Source organism: Neolamprologus brichardi, chromosome 22 (genome assembly GCF_056152115.1).
Source record: "Neolamprologus brichardi isolate AB-2024 chromosome 22, ASM5615211v1, whole genome shotgun sequence".
NCBI lineage: Eukaryota > Metazoa > Chordata > Actinopteri > Cichliformes > Cichlidae > Neolamprologus > Neolamprologus brichardi.
Window position 1 is genome coordinate 7,964,145 of NC_142124.1, and position 19,998 is coordinate 7,984,142.

Here is a 19,998-nt window from a genome sequence, read left to right on the forward strand (position 1 = left end):
GCACCTTTAGCCTTAATTGTAATTGGACTGGACTCCTATCAGAGTGCTTCACAGCTGAGGTACTGAATCCAGCAAGTAGGCAGGCTGCTCAGTCCACCTGGAGTTCAGTGAGTTTGATGAGCGATTGCAGGTTTTTCCTGGCTCTGAATCAACCTCTGGGACCTGTCTACCAAGTAAACATCAGCAGTTTACAGTTTTCTGCCATTTCCAAGCATTCAATGAGTAACATATACCGTACACTTGATTAAATTAACCCTAATGACTTTAATGAACTACACTACAGTGCTGGTGGTTTTCCTTTTAGAGAGCACCAAATCTCAATTTAAACAGAAAAACACTGTTTGACATCTCATTTAATGCAATTTAAATTTAGTGTAACGCTTAAATGAAACTAACTTACACAAAACAGGTAATCAGGTGAAAAGTAAGACATGGAAACAAAACTCAGGTTTATATCTTTTATTATTAAGAGAAAACAGCGCATCTCTCCTCTGGACTGCAGACTGCCCTCTGCTGGATGAGTTCTGGTACTGCTCCGCTACCTGAGAAACAGAAATGAGTTATTAGACTTAAGTGCTGCAAACAAGATATTTCACAGTGTGTTTCTATTCAAATGTTTAAAAAGAAAAAACAAACAAAACAAAAAACTGCGCACGCACATTTCACATCCATGTTTTGAAGGACGAACTGCACATGAGCCAGCCTGGAGGTCATCCTGGCGTCCTGTTACAGAGAACTTCCTCCAGCTTTGACATTTTACAAGACAATCTTCATTTTCCCTACAACACAGAAACAAAAAAATATATCAGTGATGTTTGACTTGTGTCATGTGACAAACAAAGTAACTCAGGAGTTTTGTCATAGCAGCCTCACAACCAACATAACAAAATGCCAAACACTCAAAGGTAAGTTTCTACATAAGATGCATTACAGTGCTGCAGATGATATTTTACATGTTTGGAAGTTAAGCAGACACACTGCATTTCTCCAACACTTACGGTGGTAAATCCGTGCAGATCCTCAGCCTCCCTCTAATGGTCGAGGATCCTGCAGCAAGAGACAGACAATGAGAGCCTGACAGTGGACTGATCACCAGGTTTACTCAAACACTACTCACTGTAATTGCAATGCATAAACACACAAAAGTGAGAGCCTGTGTGTGTAAAGGTATGTAGGTGTATGTGTTGTATGTGCTGTATGTCATGTGACAGATGTTTAAAATAAAATGAGTTAGTTCTAACATAAATTAGAAGTAAATCATGTGTGTGAGGGTAAGTAAAATGTGTGAATGAATGAAGTGTGTGCACGTGTATGCATGTTTGTTACTGAAGGGCATCTCAGCACCCAGAACATGAATAATTTATTAGAAACTGCAGAGAGGACAGACAAATTCATGACAACGTTCGAATCCGTTGCAATCCTTGAGCGGTAGGTAGGTCCATCTGTTACAAAGCCATGTGAAGCTGGACTTTCATACTGACACATCAGGTGTTTTACTGCAAAGGTACCCCAAACTGGAGCTACACCATAAACCTAGCACTGACAAAGCCGTGGTCGTTTTCAGTGTCAGTCTTTCGGACTCTGGGCAGGGCCCTTTCTGAAGAGGCCATTACAGGACTGAAGGGTAGTTCTGGCATCACACTCCAACAGGATATAAGGAAGGATTGTAGCCAATCAGGACTCAGAGCATGGTTAGAAAATGGATCACAGTGCAGAGATGAAATCATCACAGCCGCCATTGGCTGAACAGTCTAGCCACAGCTCGAGAGACTCAAGGGCAGCGGAGCCCTACAGAGATGAGAGATCTAAATACAAGCAACATACGAAACTGCCACAGTCTTCTTGTGTATATTTATTCAAATGGCTGGCTGGTCAGTGCATGATATGCCATTCATGAGTCACAGTAAGGAATGAGGAATAAGAGGTACTGAGAGAAGAAAGGAAAAGTTCCATTTGAAGCTGATCACTGGACACACTCTTTAAAACGATTGTCCAAATTTCCTCCGACAAACCACGCAACCATCAGTTTGTTCCTAAAAACAGTGTTTGAGAATACAGATTGTATATATACACACACAATGGACTGAGCATCGTTTTTAAATGTGAAGCTAATATGGGAGTGAATTAAATCTGCTTTGTTTCTAATGGCCAGCAGGGGGCAACTCCCGATTACAAAAGCCAGACTCAATGAAGTCAAGAAAACAATACTGCACCTAATTTTATGACCTCAGCAAATAATTTTCTTGTGAGTTTGAAGTACATTAGGCAAAGAAGAATATGGTGATGTACCCAAAGGTTTTTGAGTGTGTGAATATGTGTGTTTTTTTAATTTAAATATAGATTAACCCATATCTTGTGTTAAGTGCACCCTTCACCTGAAAGTGTCTTTATTCAGCAACCAGATACAATAAAAGACACCCAGGAGGGTGATGTTCAGCTCAGCTTTCACCCTGCCGGTACATTTTAAAATATTGTTTGCAAAAGGGAGAATAACGATTAATTTCAGTGAATACAGACATGCGTTACTAACCTTTCTACAGTTAGCATCATGCCCTTTCAGAGGCTAAAATGGTTATGTGTCATTTCATAGCTCAAATTCCCAGCTTCAAAACAACAGTTTTCTCACTAGTTTTACACCGAATTCATTCCACAGATAAGAAGCAGCAAACTGTCTTGATGCAACTAAAATCAGATTGCCAACAAACACTACGTAACTTAAAGCCCAAATGCTCTACATGATGAAATGGTACAGTGTAAACTTTCATGCTCGTTCTGTTTAAAACAGATTACTGAAACATGAGTGGTCCTTTGTAAAAACAGTGCACATTTGTGTTTCTATTTGCTCCACATACACAAGTCTGACCAGTTATTTATGCACAAAATTGTAAAAGCATTGTTATATATTTTTAAGAAGAAAAAAAACTACCAACTTAGAAAGGTTGGGGAGGTGGTGAAAGCATCACTGCATGCTATAGGCCCACCCAGGGTGACCCGAACAGTATGTGACGTCTTAAATATAGCACTTTCACAGATAAAAATCAAAGTGCTTCACAATAAACCCTGAAATATACATATAATAATAATAATAATATGAAACAATGGAAACACTTTTTAAAAGCTTGTTTGTATAAAAATGTGTTTTGAACCCAATACATGGGACCAACAGTAACCTCTGACCTGAAGTGACCGGTAGGAAGCATGATGTTTCAATAGGTCAGAGATATAGTGGGGAGCTTCACCATGTAGAGCTGTTCAGTTAAAACTAAAATTTTAAAATGAAACCTAAAGTTTACTGGCAATCAATGAAGAGAAGCCAAAACCCAAGGGATGTGTGACCGTGCCAGTTAAAAGTCTTGCCACAGCATTCTGTACAGTCACTTCAACGACCCAACCCAGTACCAATACAATCGGTATGTCATTTCAGACAGGCAGAGAGGGCGAGGGGGTCAGGAGTAGTGCTGATAGAGGGTTCAAAGATAAAAGTGCTGCTTACAAAGTGTGAAAGTACTTTTCATGACTGATTTTAACTGCATTGCGACTGACTGAGGATGTGCTGATGAAAGGCCACTGGGTGTTTAACAGTACTATTACTTGATCGAAGCAGGAATAGATTAACTGCAATCAGAAAGCACTAAGTATTTCAAAACATAAAAAACAAAGTTATGGCCAAAGCAGAACAGTTTCTCATAGTATTTTGCCTCTGGTAGAGCTGGGCTTTGGTTGTCCCCCCCCCCCCCCCCCCCCAGTTTGTTACTGCAAACACCCTGCCTTTTTCCAAACTAATCACTTTAAAATATAAGTTTTCGAGAAAAGGAAACAAAATGCAAAACATCATGTACGGTTGTAGACAAGACTTCTGCTTTTTCCACTTAGGAGCTTAAATGTACCAGGCAATACTTTAAAAAAAAGCAGAATACCTTTCATTTCATCACTGTGTTCCATATATTTGAATCCACACAAACACTTGTTTTCATGCACACATACAGAGGAGCCAAAGTACTACAACCACACACACACACGCTCCACAGGCTACAGCAAATCTATTGCCAAGAAGTATGAAGAGAGATCTGCACTGTGATGCCATTCTTTGAAAGTGTGATGCCAGAAGCCCTGAAGACATCACTGTGAGCAGTGACGTGGAATAAGAAGACAGAAGAGTTAAGTCATGGGACAACTGTGCATCTTGCATTATAAACATGGATGGGACACTTACCTTACTTGTTCAGCTGATCTGTGTAAGCATACCTCTGGCTGCAGTGCAAACAAGTCCAGGCTTTACTGTCCACTGACATCTGCAGAACTACTCATCGTCAATGTAACCCAACTGCAGAGAAGAGCCTCTACTGTGGACTGGGGCAGCTTGTCTTTGACAAGCTGGCTGACAGCAGCTAATGCACCTCTTTTACCCAAAGACATGAAACACGCACAACCAGACAGGCACAACAAGCCGCTGCCTCTTCAACCGTAAGACAGCATCGAACTTCCTGCCTCACTCAGGTATGTGAGCTTGATCGGTCTGCTGGTGTAGCTCTTACTATTATGGTAATTCAGACAGAACTGATGAGATTATGTGCTGGAGTAAAAAGTTGTTACATAAAACTTCAGTCACAATGTAAAGTGTGGGGATGTAACAGTCAGTGTGGTATATTTTTGGTAGAGGCAACAAAAGACTAACAAAAGTCAAAATTATCCTATGAGCAGCCTCTTTTTTTTTTTTAAATTAAAAGTTGGCCATAATTCTTACTTTGACAAAAGAAACTCTCAATTGAGAATAAAGAGAAATACTTTCCCATATTTGGGGAATGATTTCATCATAAAAAGGTTTAAACACTAGCAATAATTAAATTAAAAGAAAAAAATCCTGAAAAGAGGACAACTGAACTGTCAGAATAGGTATTGTTTGTTGTGAGCACTCATGTTTCAGTTAAATATAATGTTTAAATATAAAATATGTTGTGTGAGTTAGCACAGAGTGGAAGAGTTCTGGCTGAGCTTTCAAGAATACTCCTACCAGAGTTTATGGCCAATGCATACCTGGTGTACAGCAAACATGTTCTGGAAAAGAAAATGACTTTCTGCTCCTTAACAGGTTAGGCAGAATCACATTATAAGAGTGTATTTAGAAATCCTAATGGTGTGACTGTCAATGCCATCAGAAAAAAAAACCCTCTTTCTACTGAACCAAGAAAAAGACCTTGGATTGGATTGCATTGAAGAAATACAATAAAAGTTTCTAAAGATGTTAAAAGCTGAGCTCAGTGAGCTGTGAAACACGAGAACTACATGTAGTCGAAGTGTAACTAGTACACAGTGAGATTTTTTGATTTTAGTCCAACTGGAAAAATGAGTTAAACATGAGGTTAGAGGCTGTGAGCTACTTGCCCCTAGAGTAATACTTAAAACTGGTTCTGGATTCAGTTCACTGTCTAACAGATGGCATTAATTTTTATCTATTAAGCCAAAGGAAAAAATAAATAAAATGTAGCAGTAAAAGTAAGATTGTATGTGGATATCACTGGTACGGGCAGTCTTTTTCCTCCTACAGAGAAACATATACATGTTAGCACTTAACGTCACACACGTACCGTCACACCCCTAGAAGGCAACAGGTCATTTTTCCCACCATGAACCTTAATTAGTTGCTATATTGATCACACCTGTGCTGTGTCATCATTAGACAATTGTTAAAGCTGTTAAGAGTGACTGTCAAAAAGTTTGATTTCCATTTATGAAGAGTCTGATTACTGCAATGTTTCACTTGCCTGTGGCTGCGACTTTACTTGAATGTCAAAGCTTTCCATTGTCACCACAATTCCAGTCAAAAACATCTATAAAGAGGCATCGATTTCAGACCTCAAATGTTGAGTAAATGTGTTCCTCTTTTGCTTTTATAATTCCACTGCCAAACTTGTCCATTTTTACAACATGTAGTCCATGTATTTGTGTAATGTAACTTGCTTTGGTTTGATAGCGCCGTATAAGCAAGCATCACAGCTATTTTTACTTGAATACATTAAAACATGTAGGCAAAATCAAACTCAGTTCAGTTTCAGGCCTCAGTAATTACCATCTTTTTAGTTAAATGTTGAAAGTCTCTTAATCTTAAAGAGGAACTAGAACAAGTTCCGTTATTTCTTTCATATATAAAAATGTAACAAATTCACATGCTCTTCTTAAAACGTAAATTTTAGAATTAATTTATAAGAGTCAAATGCTTCAAACTGTCCTCAATACATTTTACAGAATACTTTCTACTTCTGTCACATTTTAGTTGTTATCTGGAATCTATCATCTGTGACCAGTACAACTAAGAACCTTAAAGTCCTTCCAAAGGTGGCAAATAAGGATGAAGAAAAATCTGAGGACTCTTAAACGGACCTTAAAGACAGAAGACCTAGCTTGAAGATAGAGTGAATTGCATGGCTGCAAAAACAGTCAGTATAATATGCCCAAGACAAAGTGGAACACAAAAATGTGGAGTGGGTAACCGGGCCCCTTTAAGAATGTCAAGGGTTTATTTTCATGTCAAAATAGCAGAAAGGGATTTTTTTCTGCATTAAAGTATAGCAACTGTAAACATACAATAGACATAAATATAAGAATTTTCCTTAAAACGGTGTACTTGTGCGAGAGCAATAGCCAAATATATAAATCCCCAATATTCTAACCTACAGTCCAAGCTATAGAGCCACTATTATCTGATCACTCTGGTCCTTTAGAGTGACACAGTTTCATTTACAAAACCGCTCCAACAGAAGCTACAGACTCTCAATGTCTTGGCTTGGCAACTTCCTTTTCATAGTCCAACACCTTAACAGATGGTCAAACCTGTTAAAGAAAAACAAGTTGTACACAACACAGACAACGTTACAAAGTTCAAAATGCACACTATGTTATTAAGAAGTAAAAGAACTATATTTAAGCCAGTAAAATGTAATTCAATCTAAAAGCAGTGATGCATTTCTAAATGTTTTACCTAAAAGGAAATTGATGTATAAAGGGCATATTTTAAAGGTACCTACATACCTTTGATTGCAGATCTAAACTGTTTCCTAAATGTTGGAGATTATTTGACTTCCAACATCCTTTTTAAGTTAGTTATGTCACAACTACTTTGAGGAATGTTTATTTGCATAGTGCATGCCACCGCGCTAAAAAGGAATCATTCGTCTAAAGAATGAGGAAAAGTTTGGCAAATACATCTGTACAAATAACTATTAGTTATAGGATTTGGTTATTTTGCAATGAAAAACGCTTATCCAAAATTGACCATTTAATACGAGCGTATAAACCATGTAGACAGGCTTTCTCTTTGTAAAATATATTTTTAAAAAAGCTGGCATAACAATCCATCATTAAGATGTAGTGTTATGTGAAAATTATACTCAAAGCACTGATGTTGCAAAGAACAATTAGTGCCTTAAACCTATATCGTTATTCTTTTGAATATTTAGAAATAACCGACCAACACAAATTTAGTGTTGTGGACTTTAAAGGCATTAAATTCCATTCCCACATCAGATCAATGAGTTATGATATTTCTGAATGCCTTTAAGTGTATTTATAGATATTAATCTGCAATATATTAATTACAATTTCTTGCATTCCACTGTGAATTACTATTTTTGAAACTTTTTTCAAAATTGAATAAGAAAATATACACTAAATATTTGAAGTACACAATATTGGATAAAATAAGAAGTTTTCTAATTCACCAGGAATGCTACAAGGATGGATTAGAATCACAATCCAGTTGACTTCCCAGGGGTTTGACTACCATATCACAATGACAAACATCTAATTAATGCACCTCATTAGACTACTCTCTTGGAAGGAAATCATGTACTGTATGTACAGGATTAAATAGGGATTATATCTCACTACTTTCACTAGTTTCAGATCCAGCGTTTGAGTTTCTTAGCTACAGCTTTTCCAAGTCCTCACTACCCAGCCACACTTCAGCCACAGTCCATTATCTTTAAAGCCGTCCATACCTGTTAAAGAAAACATGTACATAACACAAACACAAGTAACATTTGAGATAAACACTCCTATATATCCTTCCCATTACTGAATGCATCCACACATCCAAATCTTCTGTTCTGTGGCCATTTCAGGTTTGTTTTGTGGGATTCTGGGATGCCACATGATAGGAGAAGACATTAAAGTTAAAATCCTTACCTTCATTGCATGTTTGATTATGTGAAGGACATTAACAGGTGCACTAAAAATATTTGATTCTTGATGTCTTATGTAATCCATGTTTAAATGGATGACATTTTCTTCAACATGAAGAAAAAAACAGAAAAGGCTACAATGATCAATCAGCTAGTTGCTGTGTGAGGTCAGCAATTAACCAGCTTCCACCAACTACAAAATTATAACTAATGTTGAATGAAAAATACTTTCAATGATTCACAGAATGTCAAAGTTAAAGCTAGTGGAATAGAACAGAGCCAAGTTAATACAAGCAAAAAATAAAATCTGCTTAATAGCAAAAGTTGAAATGATTAAAAGATCAAAATTACTTACATTCACTTTTCAGGCCATCTCTTACCAGACAACTCTGACAAAAGCTTGTAAAGGTAGGCTTGTGAATGGAGGAAGGTGTCCATTTAATTATGGCACTCAATTTTGGTTGGGCCATCCTTACATTATTACTGTTTGAGCAGTCCCACAATTAGAAAAAAAAAAAATTGGACTTCTTGTCTCTTGATCTCGTGCTGTGTTTGGAGATAATGTGAATATCCTAATAGTACAGGATATTACTGCCATTATAATGGCAGGTGCCATTAAAGTCATTAATGCAGGTACAGCTAAACATTTCTGCAGAGATGGAGAATGGGTTCTCCTGAATGTAACCCAATTTGTCATACAAGTCAGTCTGAGAAGGGAATAGTGATAAATTTATCACAAACAAGGCAGGTCCTCGGAAAAAAAACAGCACATGAGTCCTGTTGACAAAGTTGATACAATAGCCTTGGAGTCTCTAGTTTTAAATGAGATAGTAGTGCTGGTTTGTCAAAAGTTAACTGATACACAAAAACATATCAGTGAAATAGAAAAGATGCAAATCAGACTGTCGTTTAAGCCCACTGCACACATCCATGCGGTTTTGAAAACTAGGGCATCCTATGTGCTCTTGCAAAGGGACTTATTGTCTTTGTGCTGCTCTAGCAAAATTAGAGCTTTATAACTGAAAATCATTTTCCAAAATCCAACAGTGACTCAGTCATTTATGACATCACAGCCTGAAAAGTCAGATCTCTGATGAACCATTGGTTGCTAGTTACTGGACTTTTAGAAATTCTAAGACTTGACATACGTTTCCAAGTATGGATGTTCCAAGGCGTTTAAGTATAGTATGGACATATCTGATGTCAAGATTTGCCACTGGACTTCCCCAAAGATACATTTTACACACAAACTTTTATAGACCTATAATATGCCTCAAGTCCGTCCATAACCATTATTGACTACATTTACATACAATTGTATTACTTCAACTGATGCAGAAACGTGGTGCTGTTTGAACTACTACCACTTAAGGTTAACCTAAACACCTTAAAGAACCTATAGGAGTCCAGAATCACATCAGTGCACACTTATCGAAACCTTCATTGTTATCAAAATTAATCCTTTACATAACGATACTGAAACCGCTACAATTTCATCCCAATTTAACAACATCATCCATTTTTATAGATGGTGGCATTTGCTTTGTGCATTTTTTATGACAGTTATCCTTCTGAAAGAAGGCCTCACAAATGCTAGTAATAACAGAATGAACTGCATGTAAATGTAGTCAATAACTCCAGCTTCCAAACATGCACACAAGGACACACACTTGAGTGGATTTTGCCTGTCTAAGACAGACTGTGCGGTTTCAGCACTATGTTTCTGTAAGACCACTGTTAGTCACACAGTATTACACAGGTTTTCTCAAAGGTTCCATGTGTGATATTTCTTCTGTCCTGAGCCAAGACTGTAAAAGCAGAGTTACTCATTGAACGCAACATAACTCAGAAAAGGCCTCTCCTAAAAACCAAGAAAAAGCCTAAAAGTTCCCCTTTTTCAAAAAATAAAAGGAAACATACTTGTTTGAAAACAGGGTTATAATATCAGAGCCACCCTGCATTATTAAAAATAAATGAAGTTCTTTAAAACGAGACTGTGACCATTTTAATAACAGATTTCTAAAAATGAATCTTAACAACTTTTTCTTAAAAAAAAAACAAAAAACAAAAAAACGCAAATGCTATCGCTAATTTACAGGAAACGTAAAAATATTAAAATGTGTTAAATCTTGTTTTAATTAACTTTGCAATGATCTGGAGAACCCTGTTCAACACTGCTTCCCAGTCTAGAGTCTTTTTAAGCAGGTGTTAAATATATGATTATTCCTTTGAAATATATTGTAAAAATATTTATTCATCAATGTGGGAATTTGCTGATTAAAGCTATGTTGTACTTGCAGCTAATTTCTGTCATACCACGAGTTAATTATTTTCAGACTGTGTACGCATCACTGAACTAAAGCGGACAGGACTTGAGAAAATAACACATAGAATCTTTAAGAGCTAATGTGGCAGAGTAACCACATTATTCAACTTCTGCAAACAGCCCATTGCTACTTTCTGAACGTACTACACGTTTCATTTTTAAGAATAAAAGGTTAAAGGTTTTTCCTGATTGAACCAATGTCTCTTTATTATAGTACATGCGTTGACTCCAAATGCATGGCACAAAACACAGCCATAGGAAGTTCAGAAAAAATGTTACAGTTATCACTTCACGACGACTCACAGAGCATAACACATCTTTAAAAAAAAAAAAAAATTATACATGGTCAAAAAAGAACAACTGGATCACCTAAGAGTAACTTCTCTTTTCAGACTAGAGACAAAGTAAAAAATGAAAATATTGACTTTCAATAACTGAGTAAATTGGCTAAAATGTTGTAACAATTTAAACTTAAATACAAGAAATTCGAATCAACATTTTTGTTTTTAGAGAAAAACTGTACAAATGGTGCTGCCGGAAGCATCAAAAGAGCAGCGTTTAAAAACGGGGTTTCTTAGCAGGACCATCAAACTCCTCGCGGACCCTGCCATACCCAGGGTTACCAGGACCCATTCCCCTCGCACCACCCGGAGTGAAGCGCTCATTGCGCTGTTGGGTGTCAATGTGCCAAGGAGGCAGACAGGAGGGTGGTAATAAGGTATGGGAAGGGTCAGTGCATAAGCACACAGTTCATGTCCATATGGAGATGTGTAAAAAAGGTATGGCACAGGTGTGATTTGTTTTATATTGTGAGTGGTTTACAAAAGAACCAGCAGGAGACACATCCGGAGAAACCGTTCGTTCCAATATGAAGGTCCACAGGTGCCACAGGTAACATACGGAAAAGGAAGAGAGGGTAATGCTTTCGTTAGTCAGTGCCTACCTAGTGTGGTCTCTTCTCCAGTGCATGCCAAGATTAGGCCGGGCATTAACGACAGCTGGCCGTATCTACTAGTTAATGGCAACAGATACATGCCTAAACTTCTGAGAGGCGGCATGAAAATAGGACGCTAAAAATATATTTCTGACATGAGGTTTAACCTCATAATTCTAGTCATTTGTTACAGCCAGAATCCAGATTTCCTTAGAAAATGTTGCATATACACACAATTTGGTGGCATCATGACTAATATTGTAAACTGTATGACTTGTGTGATCTTAAACATATCTATAAATCTGCTGCCCAGGTATCACAAAAGGGTATGGTAACTTTTAGACGGTCCCAAATGTGACTACAAAGTATAGGAACTACCAGAAATGTGTGGTCTCTCAGACAGAATGAGTATATTCGTAGTGTAAGACATTTTTCCAATAAGTAAGCAGTTCATTAATATTTACATCAATGCTAATTCAGACAACTTCTGTGAAACTAAAAGTGTCATTCTAGAAATCCAGCAGAATAGCTGAAATTTTCATTTGCAAAATGAGGCTAACAAAGAACAACTAAGGTAAGGAGAATAAAGTGAGGTAGTCAGATTGCAGAATATAAATATTATCTTGAAGTAAATGAACCTTCTGCTCATTTTACTAAACTGAAATTCAGACTGTCAGGATCACTTCCAACAGGCTTAAAACTCAAACTAATGGTCTTTAAAAGACCATTCATTTGAACTATTCAAAAGCAAATTGTGCTCTAAATTTTAAAGAAGTAAATGCTTTTCTAGATGAGTAATAAATGAAATACAGGTTCATGTTTTCAAGTCAAAATTAAGATGTCTTTAAGGACAAAGAATTTATTTTAGAACTAATTTCACAACTATGAGCAAAAAAGTATCAAGGTTATGAAGGTTTATCAAAGAATAAAGTCTGATAGAGTTTTGATTTTTGTGCTTTTTGTCGTTAATAACACAAATTAAGGAAATTCACAGGAACAGTATCTTTCCCACCCCACAAAAAAGAAACTGGTTTTTTTTTGTTTTGTTTTTTTGCTGTTAACCAGAATCAGACAGCAATAAAGCAAAAATAAAATAAAATGGAAAATTTGGCTCTCTGAGCACAAGCCAAGTGTTTAGTTCTATTGCAGAAGAGAAGCCAGTTGTTCATCTCCAAAACTAGGCAACTCACAAATGCAAGAAAGTTGAGATGGCCAGAGCACACTACGGGCCAGGGAAAAAATGCATGTGTTGGACTTTGGGGCGAACTGTCCCCCCTTTAATTCCTACTACTGTGAGCTTCAGATGTTTTTTTGGGGGGGAAATAAACCAAACACATTCTAATATTACAGCTTAAGCAGAGCCCACTCTCCAGGTGTGCTGACTTGTTCTTAAAAAGTGGCTAACCAATTTCTGTTTAGGTAAAAGCCATTAGATTCCCAACTTCACATGCTCTAGCACTGACAGTCTTCCTTTGATATGACCATTTCAACTATTTAGTGCAGGATGGGTCATGTCATTTTTAAATGGCAGCTTTACACATTTCTAATTTCCCATCAGACCAATACCCAACCCTCTGACCGTGTACCTACCCAAGTTAGGTGGGTTTGCTGCAAACAAAGGTGCATAACTTTATAAAAGTAAAATGAACTCCATGAAGCAAGCAATTCCTAAAGTGTATTTAAAATGCCTTAAGGCAGGTATGTCAAACTCATTTTATACCGTGGGCCACATAACCCACTTTGAAGTGGGCCTAACCAAGAGACTCTTATTTCCGTCAGTCTAAGTTAGCTTAATTACACATGAGCTACCCATTATAAAAAACAAATGTCAATAGGCCTCATGTTTGACACCCCTGCATTAAGATCTAAATTAATGGACTGTTATTCAGACTTTTTTTGGTAACAAGTCTTAATAATACAGAAACCCTATTTTTAAGTTCAAGCATTACTTTTTATTCAGGACTATAGAACCTTTTTATCCGTCAACTGTGATACAGAAACGAATGACTTCAGGTCTAAATTCTGCCAGAAACAAAAATCCCAGGCTCGGTCCAGTTTTCAGCGACATCATCTGAACAAAGTCACAAGGCTACGCCAGCCCCCATCAGTTATGCTGTAATCTTTGTCAAACTCAAAGCTTTACACCGTCATCAGGCACTAAAAGTGTTACAAGGTTTCAAAGCTCAATTACAAAAAGAGATACTGATGAGAAGGTAAAGGTTGCTGGTCCAGAAGTTTTCCACCACACTTCAACACCCCCCCCCCTCAAAAAATATAATTAAATACATTTAAGGGTGGAAAAAAGGAAGCCTGTTCACACACAACTTCAGTTCTCCTGATAGACAAATGAGGCATGAAATTGGTAGTAGAAAAATGGGAAAATTTAAAAAAAAATAAAAATAAAAAAAATAATACTGGATACCAATGCTCTCCTCAGTCAAGAAAACGTGCCTGTCCAGCTCACATAAGACAGGGCTTGCAATAGCAGTCCACTACACAAACAGCATGATAGGAGTGAGCAGAGTCAGCAAAGTTTTTCTACAGCTGTTTGAAACACACTGAGATGATCATTTAGTGCAAGCTGACGGTTTTATAGCTTAAAAGCAGTAATGGCTTGTGGGACTATTAACTGAGGGGGCTCGGCTTGCTACTGAAAAAGGAAAACAAACAAACCCAATAAAAGCAGTGAGCATGTGTCACATTCAACAACCAGAAAGCCATCCAGTGATAGCTGAGAACACAAATCACTCATTCTGCCATCCTGCTTAGACAACTGGACATCGTGTTAACACGAAGAAAGGAAGAAAAAAAACAAAACAAAAACACGGCTGGGAGTCTCCAACCAAAGGGAAAGCCAAACAAAACTATATTAACTACTGAAATTCCCACAAGTGGGATACATTACCATTTCGTTGCCCATCAGGCCTCCTGGTCCTCCCATTCCCTGCTGACTCTCAAAACCAAGCCCGCTCATTGAGAATTTCTGTGAGGATCCACCAAAGGACATATCTAAAGAGCAAACAGGAAAACATGTTAGGTAGTCATACAGCACATGAATTAAAAATACCAACGCTACCCCTCAGCCTCCTACTACACACCCCTATTTATCCATTTCAAAAATTGTACGTCTCCAACTTAGGATTTGACTCCATGCCGCCTGCCCATCTGTGTGACTACAATACCCCACCAGTCTTTACGCCTGAGGAGTAAAACCTCAGGTACATCCTGCTGATGGTAAAGCTGCCTCAACAGAATTTCAAGAGCTATAACACTCGCATAGATACTGGTCTGAATACTGATACTGATCTAATATTTGACTCAGCTATCAGCAGCTTTACAAGCTACAAGCCTTACAAGCTAACATAGCCAGCTGTCATTTAGTTGCTAGGGGGAAATGTAATGTAACACGAATGAAGTTGACACCAAAGCAAGTACCAGTTTAGAAACGTTTAACACCTGCTACCCCCAACAGCTTCTATTTGCATGCTTGCAGAAGTTGTTTTTTTGTTTGTTTGTTTTTAAATACACTACTGACAAGCCTACACATAGAGCACTGACGTTGTTTGTACATTTCCTACCAAATCTGGTCTAACAAAATCAAGTCTTCCCTTCCCTTCCTGCATTTATTTATTTATTTATTTATTTATTTTTTTTACACAGACCTACTTTATGAGCTTCCTTCATACTTTACATTTAGATTTTATTGTTTTAGCTCTTTTTTTAATTTTACTTTTTCTTCTTATGGAATTATTCTACCTTTGTGTCATTTTTAAAATCATACTGGTCTATTTTGTCCATTTTATTTCACTAAACTCTACTTCTACTTAAAAAAATAAGCTAATTTATTACAGAATGTTTAATACTTCAGTTGCTGTAAAGAAGGAATAGGCTGGAATTGTCTTTTTGCAACTTATGCAACACTGTGCATTTCTTCATCTAATGCCTAAAATGTTTGGGTCAACTTTATAGCCACTGTGGTGTCTGGATTTCTGTCATGATTTCTTAATTTAAACAAAAGACACTTACCACCCATGCCCAAAGCTCCACCAGCATGCATTCTCATTTCTCTGTCCCTCTGTAAAACAAAGAAATTAAGATTAATGTAGGCAGTAACTGGTTGTTGAACTGACTGTTTTTGACTCCCAAGTTAAGTTTAACTTACATCCATAAAGCTGCCCATCCTGTAGTTCTCCTCACGCTGACGGCGCATCTGTTCTTCCAACTCTCTCTTCCGAAGCATCTCCTCCTCCTGCCTGCGTCGCTCTTCCTCTTGTCTGTTTAAAAATGCCAGATAATTAGTCAAATGTAGTCCATGTTTTAAAAGAACTCAACACCTGTTCCAAACAACAACCAGCTGCAATTTAATGACATAAAATACCTGAGCTGCATTTCCTTTCTCTTTTGCATCTCCTGATTGTGCATCTCCTCCATACGTCTCAGTTCTTCCTGTCGCCTCAACAGATCTAAATGAAAACACAATGCATTACATTTACAACAGTAGGATAACCCACATCTAATGAGTGACATATATAACAAATTATGAGAATTGCAGGTCTTCCATATCTAAACTTGCCTTGACGGAGCAGATTGGCCTGGTGCTCGTGGTAAGCATCCTCCATCTCGCTCTCGAGTTTCTCACGGGCCTCACGCATGTTCTTCTCCACCTGTTGTCTTTGCTGCTTTTCCATTTCATCAAGGGATTTCCAGCGCTTTGCATACTCAAACTCAAAAGTGCCTGGACGGGCAAAGCGAGGAGGCTCCTCACGCTCTCTAAAGACACAAAGACCATAACGTAGAGTACATTAGATTAACAGGAACATGTCAGCATTCACCTGAGTTACTAAAAAATGGCATTGAAAAATCTTCTAAAATAAAACAAATGCAAAGTGAAACTTTAGTTTTACTACACCATACTTCCTCGTTTCAATGATTCAATAGTCGTCAATTTTATACTATATGCAATGGTTTAGTTTTCTGTTGTTTGCCAATGTGGGATTTTACTCAGATTAACATCTGCAGAGCCTCAGAGAAGGTTGACCTTTAATAGTTGAATCCACCACCCCCACCTTCCCCATCCCACCATCTGCTACTCGCAAATAAATGACCTAATGACCCGAAGAAAGTAATTTGCATGATAAAGATGATTGCGTCAAGAGACCAAAATGCACCTGCTTCAAGACCTACTCATAGTTCATTCCACTGGCTATTTTATGGTGGTGTTAATATGATTAGTACAACTTAAGGAAAAAATAAGATTTCCCTGCCATCTCCACAATGTTGCACCAAGAAGAACAAACCAGTACTCACGTTTTATATTTGGGGTTCTTCTGTGCCAACTTCTCTGGAAGACCATCTTCACTATCGTACTGCTCCAGAGGCTCGACAACAACAGGCCGAGGAGAACTGCAGAAGGTGAAATACATTTTTTTTTTTTTAAAAAAAAGAAAGAAAAAGAGCAAGGGCTTCAAGAATCTTTTACAAATCTCTTCCACCTCAAATACCCCCCCTCCCCCCTCTACTCAACTAATATAATTTGACTTACGTAGTGAGCAGAAAGACCCCCTCGTTGCACCTCTCTAAAGCCTTTCTGGCAGCAGGTCTGGAGGCAAATTCAACGATTCCTCTGCCCGTGGAGCGTCCACGGTCATCTACAACCACGATGGCCCTCTCTACCATTCCGAACTGTGAGAAAGCTTCCTCTAGGAGTTCATTGGAAACAAATGGTGACAGATTCTTTACAGACAGCGCTGCAGAGTGTGTAGCAAATCGGACACGCAAGGGTCTGCCCTTCATCGGTGTGTCATCCAGCTCAGCTTTTGCTATCTCTGCAAGTGCCCGAGATTCCTAGATAAAAGAAAAATGTTATTTAAAAGAGTCCCTTTACTTATTACAGTATTACAGAAACCTGTTTCAATTCAAGTGTGTGACCCCTTACCAGTCGGATGAAACCAAAGCCTTTCCCCTTGTTGATAAAGACCTCAGTGGGCTCCCCATATTTTGCAAACATCTTCCTGAAATCGTCCTCTGTGATGTCGTTGGGCAGGTTACCGACAAACAAGCGGCACCGCTGTGTGTAGGACTTTTCACCTGGCTTCAGCAACATGGACAGCGTCGCCTTGAACTCAGCCTAAGAAAAACAAGACCGAAATTTTTAATTCGTATACATATATAGAAAACAGAAAAATATACAAATTATTTGACGCCCAATAGATCATCATTTTCAGATGACTTTTATGTTATGACTTGTGCTCGCGTCCGTATTTGGATGTCCGTTCGCCCATCCCCCTCACTCCCTTTGTGAAGTAAAAGAAAAAAATCCAACTCGGAAAATAATATGAAATACCACTGTCGACAATTTTGGGTGAACTAGCCAAAATTGTTCAGGTTAACAGATGAAACCCATCACTGAAAATATATTTTTCCTTTTAAAAGCGTTAAAATAGAACTAATTTCTATACTTGAACAAGATGGCCGCTAGCTAAAAGCAATAACGTTGCGGGATGTATTCTTTAAGCACCGCGACTGCCCGCCGGAGCGAGCGCCCGACTGCTTCCCTAATAACTAAGGATAACACAAACAACTCCGCCCGACAGGGCTGTTTAAAGTGTCATATCGAGCACCACGCGGCTGCTTTGGCTAGTGTTAGCAGATAGCGACTGCCGACGCCACTTGGGCGTTTATAAAAATTAAGATAAAACTAAATAAAGCAAACCTTAGATTGGCTCTCTTCTGACTGACTTGCGTCAGTGTGCATGGTCTCTCGTGACTGTTGACTGACTTTCATGGCCGGTGGCCCTGTATTTTGGCCTTGTTGAAGTCCTGGTCTCTGGCCTTGTTGAGGTCCTGGCTTCTGGCCTTGCTGGGGTCCCGGTTTCTGGCCCTGCTGGGGTCCCGGTTTCTGGCCCTGCTGGGGTCCTGGCTTTTGGCCCTGCTGGGGTCCTGGCTTCTGGCTTTGCTGAGGGCTTGGTTTCTGACCTTGCTGCGGCCCAGCTGCTTTCGGGCTTGGGTGTGGAGTCGGCTTCTGCTGCTGACCGTTAGCATTTGCCACGGGTGACTTCAGCTGCTGGTTCAGGTTCTTGTTTGCCTGGTTTGGCTGAGGGGAGGTCACGTTAGGTGTGGGTGGTGGTGACTGAACTTTCGGCTGGGGCGCAGGGGTAGTGGATTTCTGCTGCTCTTGTGCCGGTTTCTGCTGCTGTTGCTGCTTAATCGGGCCTTCCATCGTGAGAGCCGGGCCTGGAGTCGGCGGAGGGATGATGGGTAGCGACTGGTTCTGTTGCGGCTTCTGGGGAGTGTTCTGCGATCCTTGTTGTGTTGGTCTGTTGAAGTTGTGCCCCCTCCGGTTTTGATTTTGATTCTGGAAAGGATTATGCCTAAAATTTGGGTTTCCCATAAGCCCACCTCGCATGGGGCCGCCGGGCCCACCTCCTCTGCGCGGCTGGAAATGATTCATTCCAAAGCCGCCACGATTATTGTTGAATCGAGACATTGGTCCTAATATATAGGCAAAAATTATTTTTAAAATACCAAAAGAATTAAAGGTCTACTGCTCAACAACCACCTCCAAAGGCTGTTCGCAGATTCTCAAAATGGCGACCAATAGTTAACGAATTTTCTTTCTTTCTCCAGTACGCAGACGTCTGGCTCCGCCCAGTCCCATTGATTGGTCCGTTGCCCAGGAGGCGGAGTAAGAGTTTTTCGAAGGAGCCAGTCCTGAAATCACCAATTCTGCTCTCATATGTATGTAAAGAGGCGGCCATTGCTCGAATGAAAGAGCTGTTAAACAACACTCCATCATTGCTCAAAGAAATCTGAAACAATTCGTTGTCACATAGCTATCTGGTTGGTGTTGTAGCCTGCACAGTGGAACAGCCCCACAGTGACTATTGCTGACTTTATGACCCAGATTATGCATAAGAAGGGTATCCTTTTTATATGCATTTCACTTTAAGTTAAAGCACATGAATACACTTTATATATCTGGCCCTTGATGTGATTTTCACTTCAATGTGTGGCTGCTAGTGGAACTGACACACTCCTGCTCCAAATAAAGTCACGGAAACAATCAAACATGGATTAAACGGGTTAACAGTGAGCACTGTCCAATGAAAGTAAGAAAAGGTTTTTCCTCTACAGAGAAGAAGCTCATAAAAGTCATCAGGCTTATAAATTTACAGTTACCAGCACCTCAGACTAAGCTTTCAGACCCATTTGAACAACAGCTGTTTGTAGAGGTTTGTGTTAATCAGTCCTTGCTTAAAAAACATTAGTGAGAAAACTATTGAGAAAGAAAATCCTTAAGGACTTGTTTAGAATTTAGTAGGTTGATTTTTTAGATTTATTAGTAAATATGTGGCTTAACGATTTAAAAAGAATTCAAGGTAACTCTTAACTGGGCGTTCATATCACACTGCAGTGACACTGGGGTTTGCCTTAGTGGGAAATGATTTTGCTTTTAGCATTTCTCTAGCCCACGTAACAAAAACTATCACAAGAGAGAGACATGGCAGTCAACAAATCCTGGACTGAATTTTATGGGAGAGTTGTGCAACAGCAAACATGGT

The 19,998-nt window shown here is 38.8% G+C and overlaps 1 protein-coding gene across 2 annotated transcripts; it reads right to left on the reverse strand.

Annotated features, from left to right (window-relative positions):
* Positions 1 to 444: 444 nt before the first annotated feature.
* sfpq (splicing factor proline/glutamine-rich) lies at positions 445 to 19,051 on the reverse strand. Of its 2 annotated transcripts, XR_015717114.1 has the most exons (12): positions 18,150 to 19,051; positions 17,373 to 17,564; positions 16,980 to 17,281; positions 16,745 to 16,840; positions 16,011 to 16,207; positions 15,816 to 15,900; positions 15,600 to 15,711; positions 15,464 to 15,512; positions 14,343 to 14,446; positions 999 to 1,047; positions 656 to 779; positions 445 to 538 (listed from the first exon to the last, which is right to left on the reverse strand). XR_015717114.1 is itself a non-coding variant. In XM_006794430.3 (10 exons), the coding sequence occupies exons 1-10, from the start codon at positions 18,921 to 18,923 to the stop codon at positions 11,062 to 11,064; spliced, it is 2,022 nt and encodes a 673-aa protein (XP_006794493.2). In that variant the 5' UTR covers positions 18,924 to 19,051; the 3' UTR covers positions 10,228 to 11,061. The 2 variants fall into 2 exon arrangements, 1 of the variants encoding a protein (XP_006794493.2); XM_006794430.3 differs by lacking the exons at positions 445 to 538; positions 656 to 779; positions 999 to 1,047 and adding an exon at positions 10,228 to 11,172.
* Between the last annotated feature and the right edge of the window lie 947 nt (positions 19,052 to 19,998).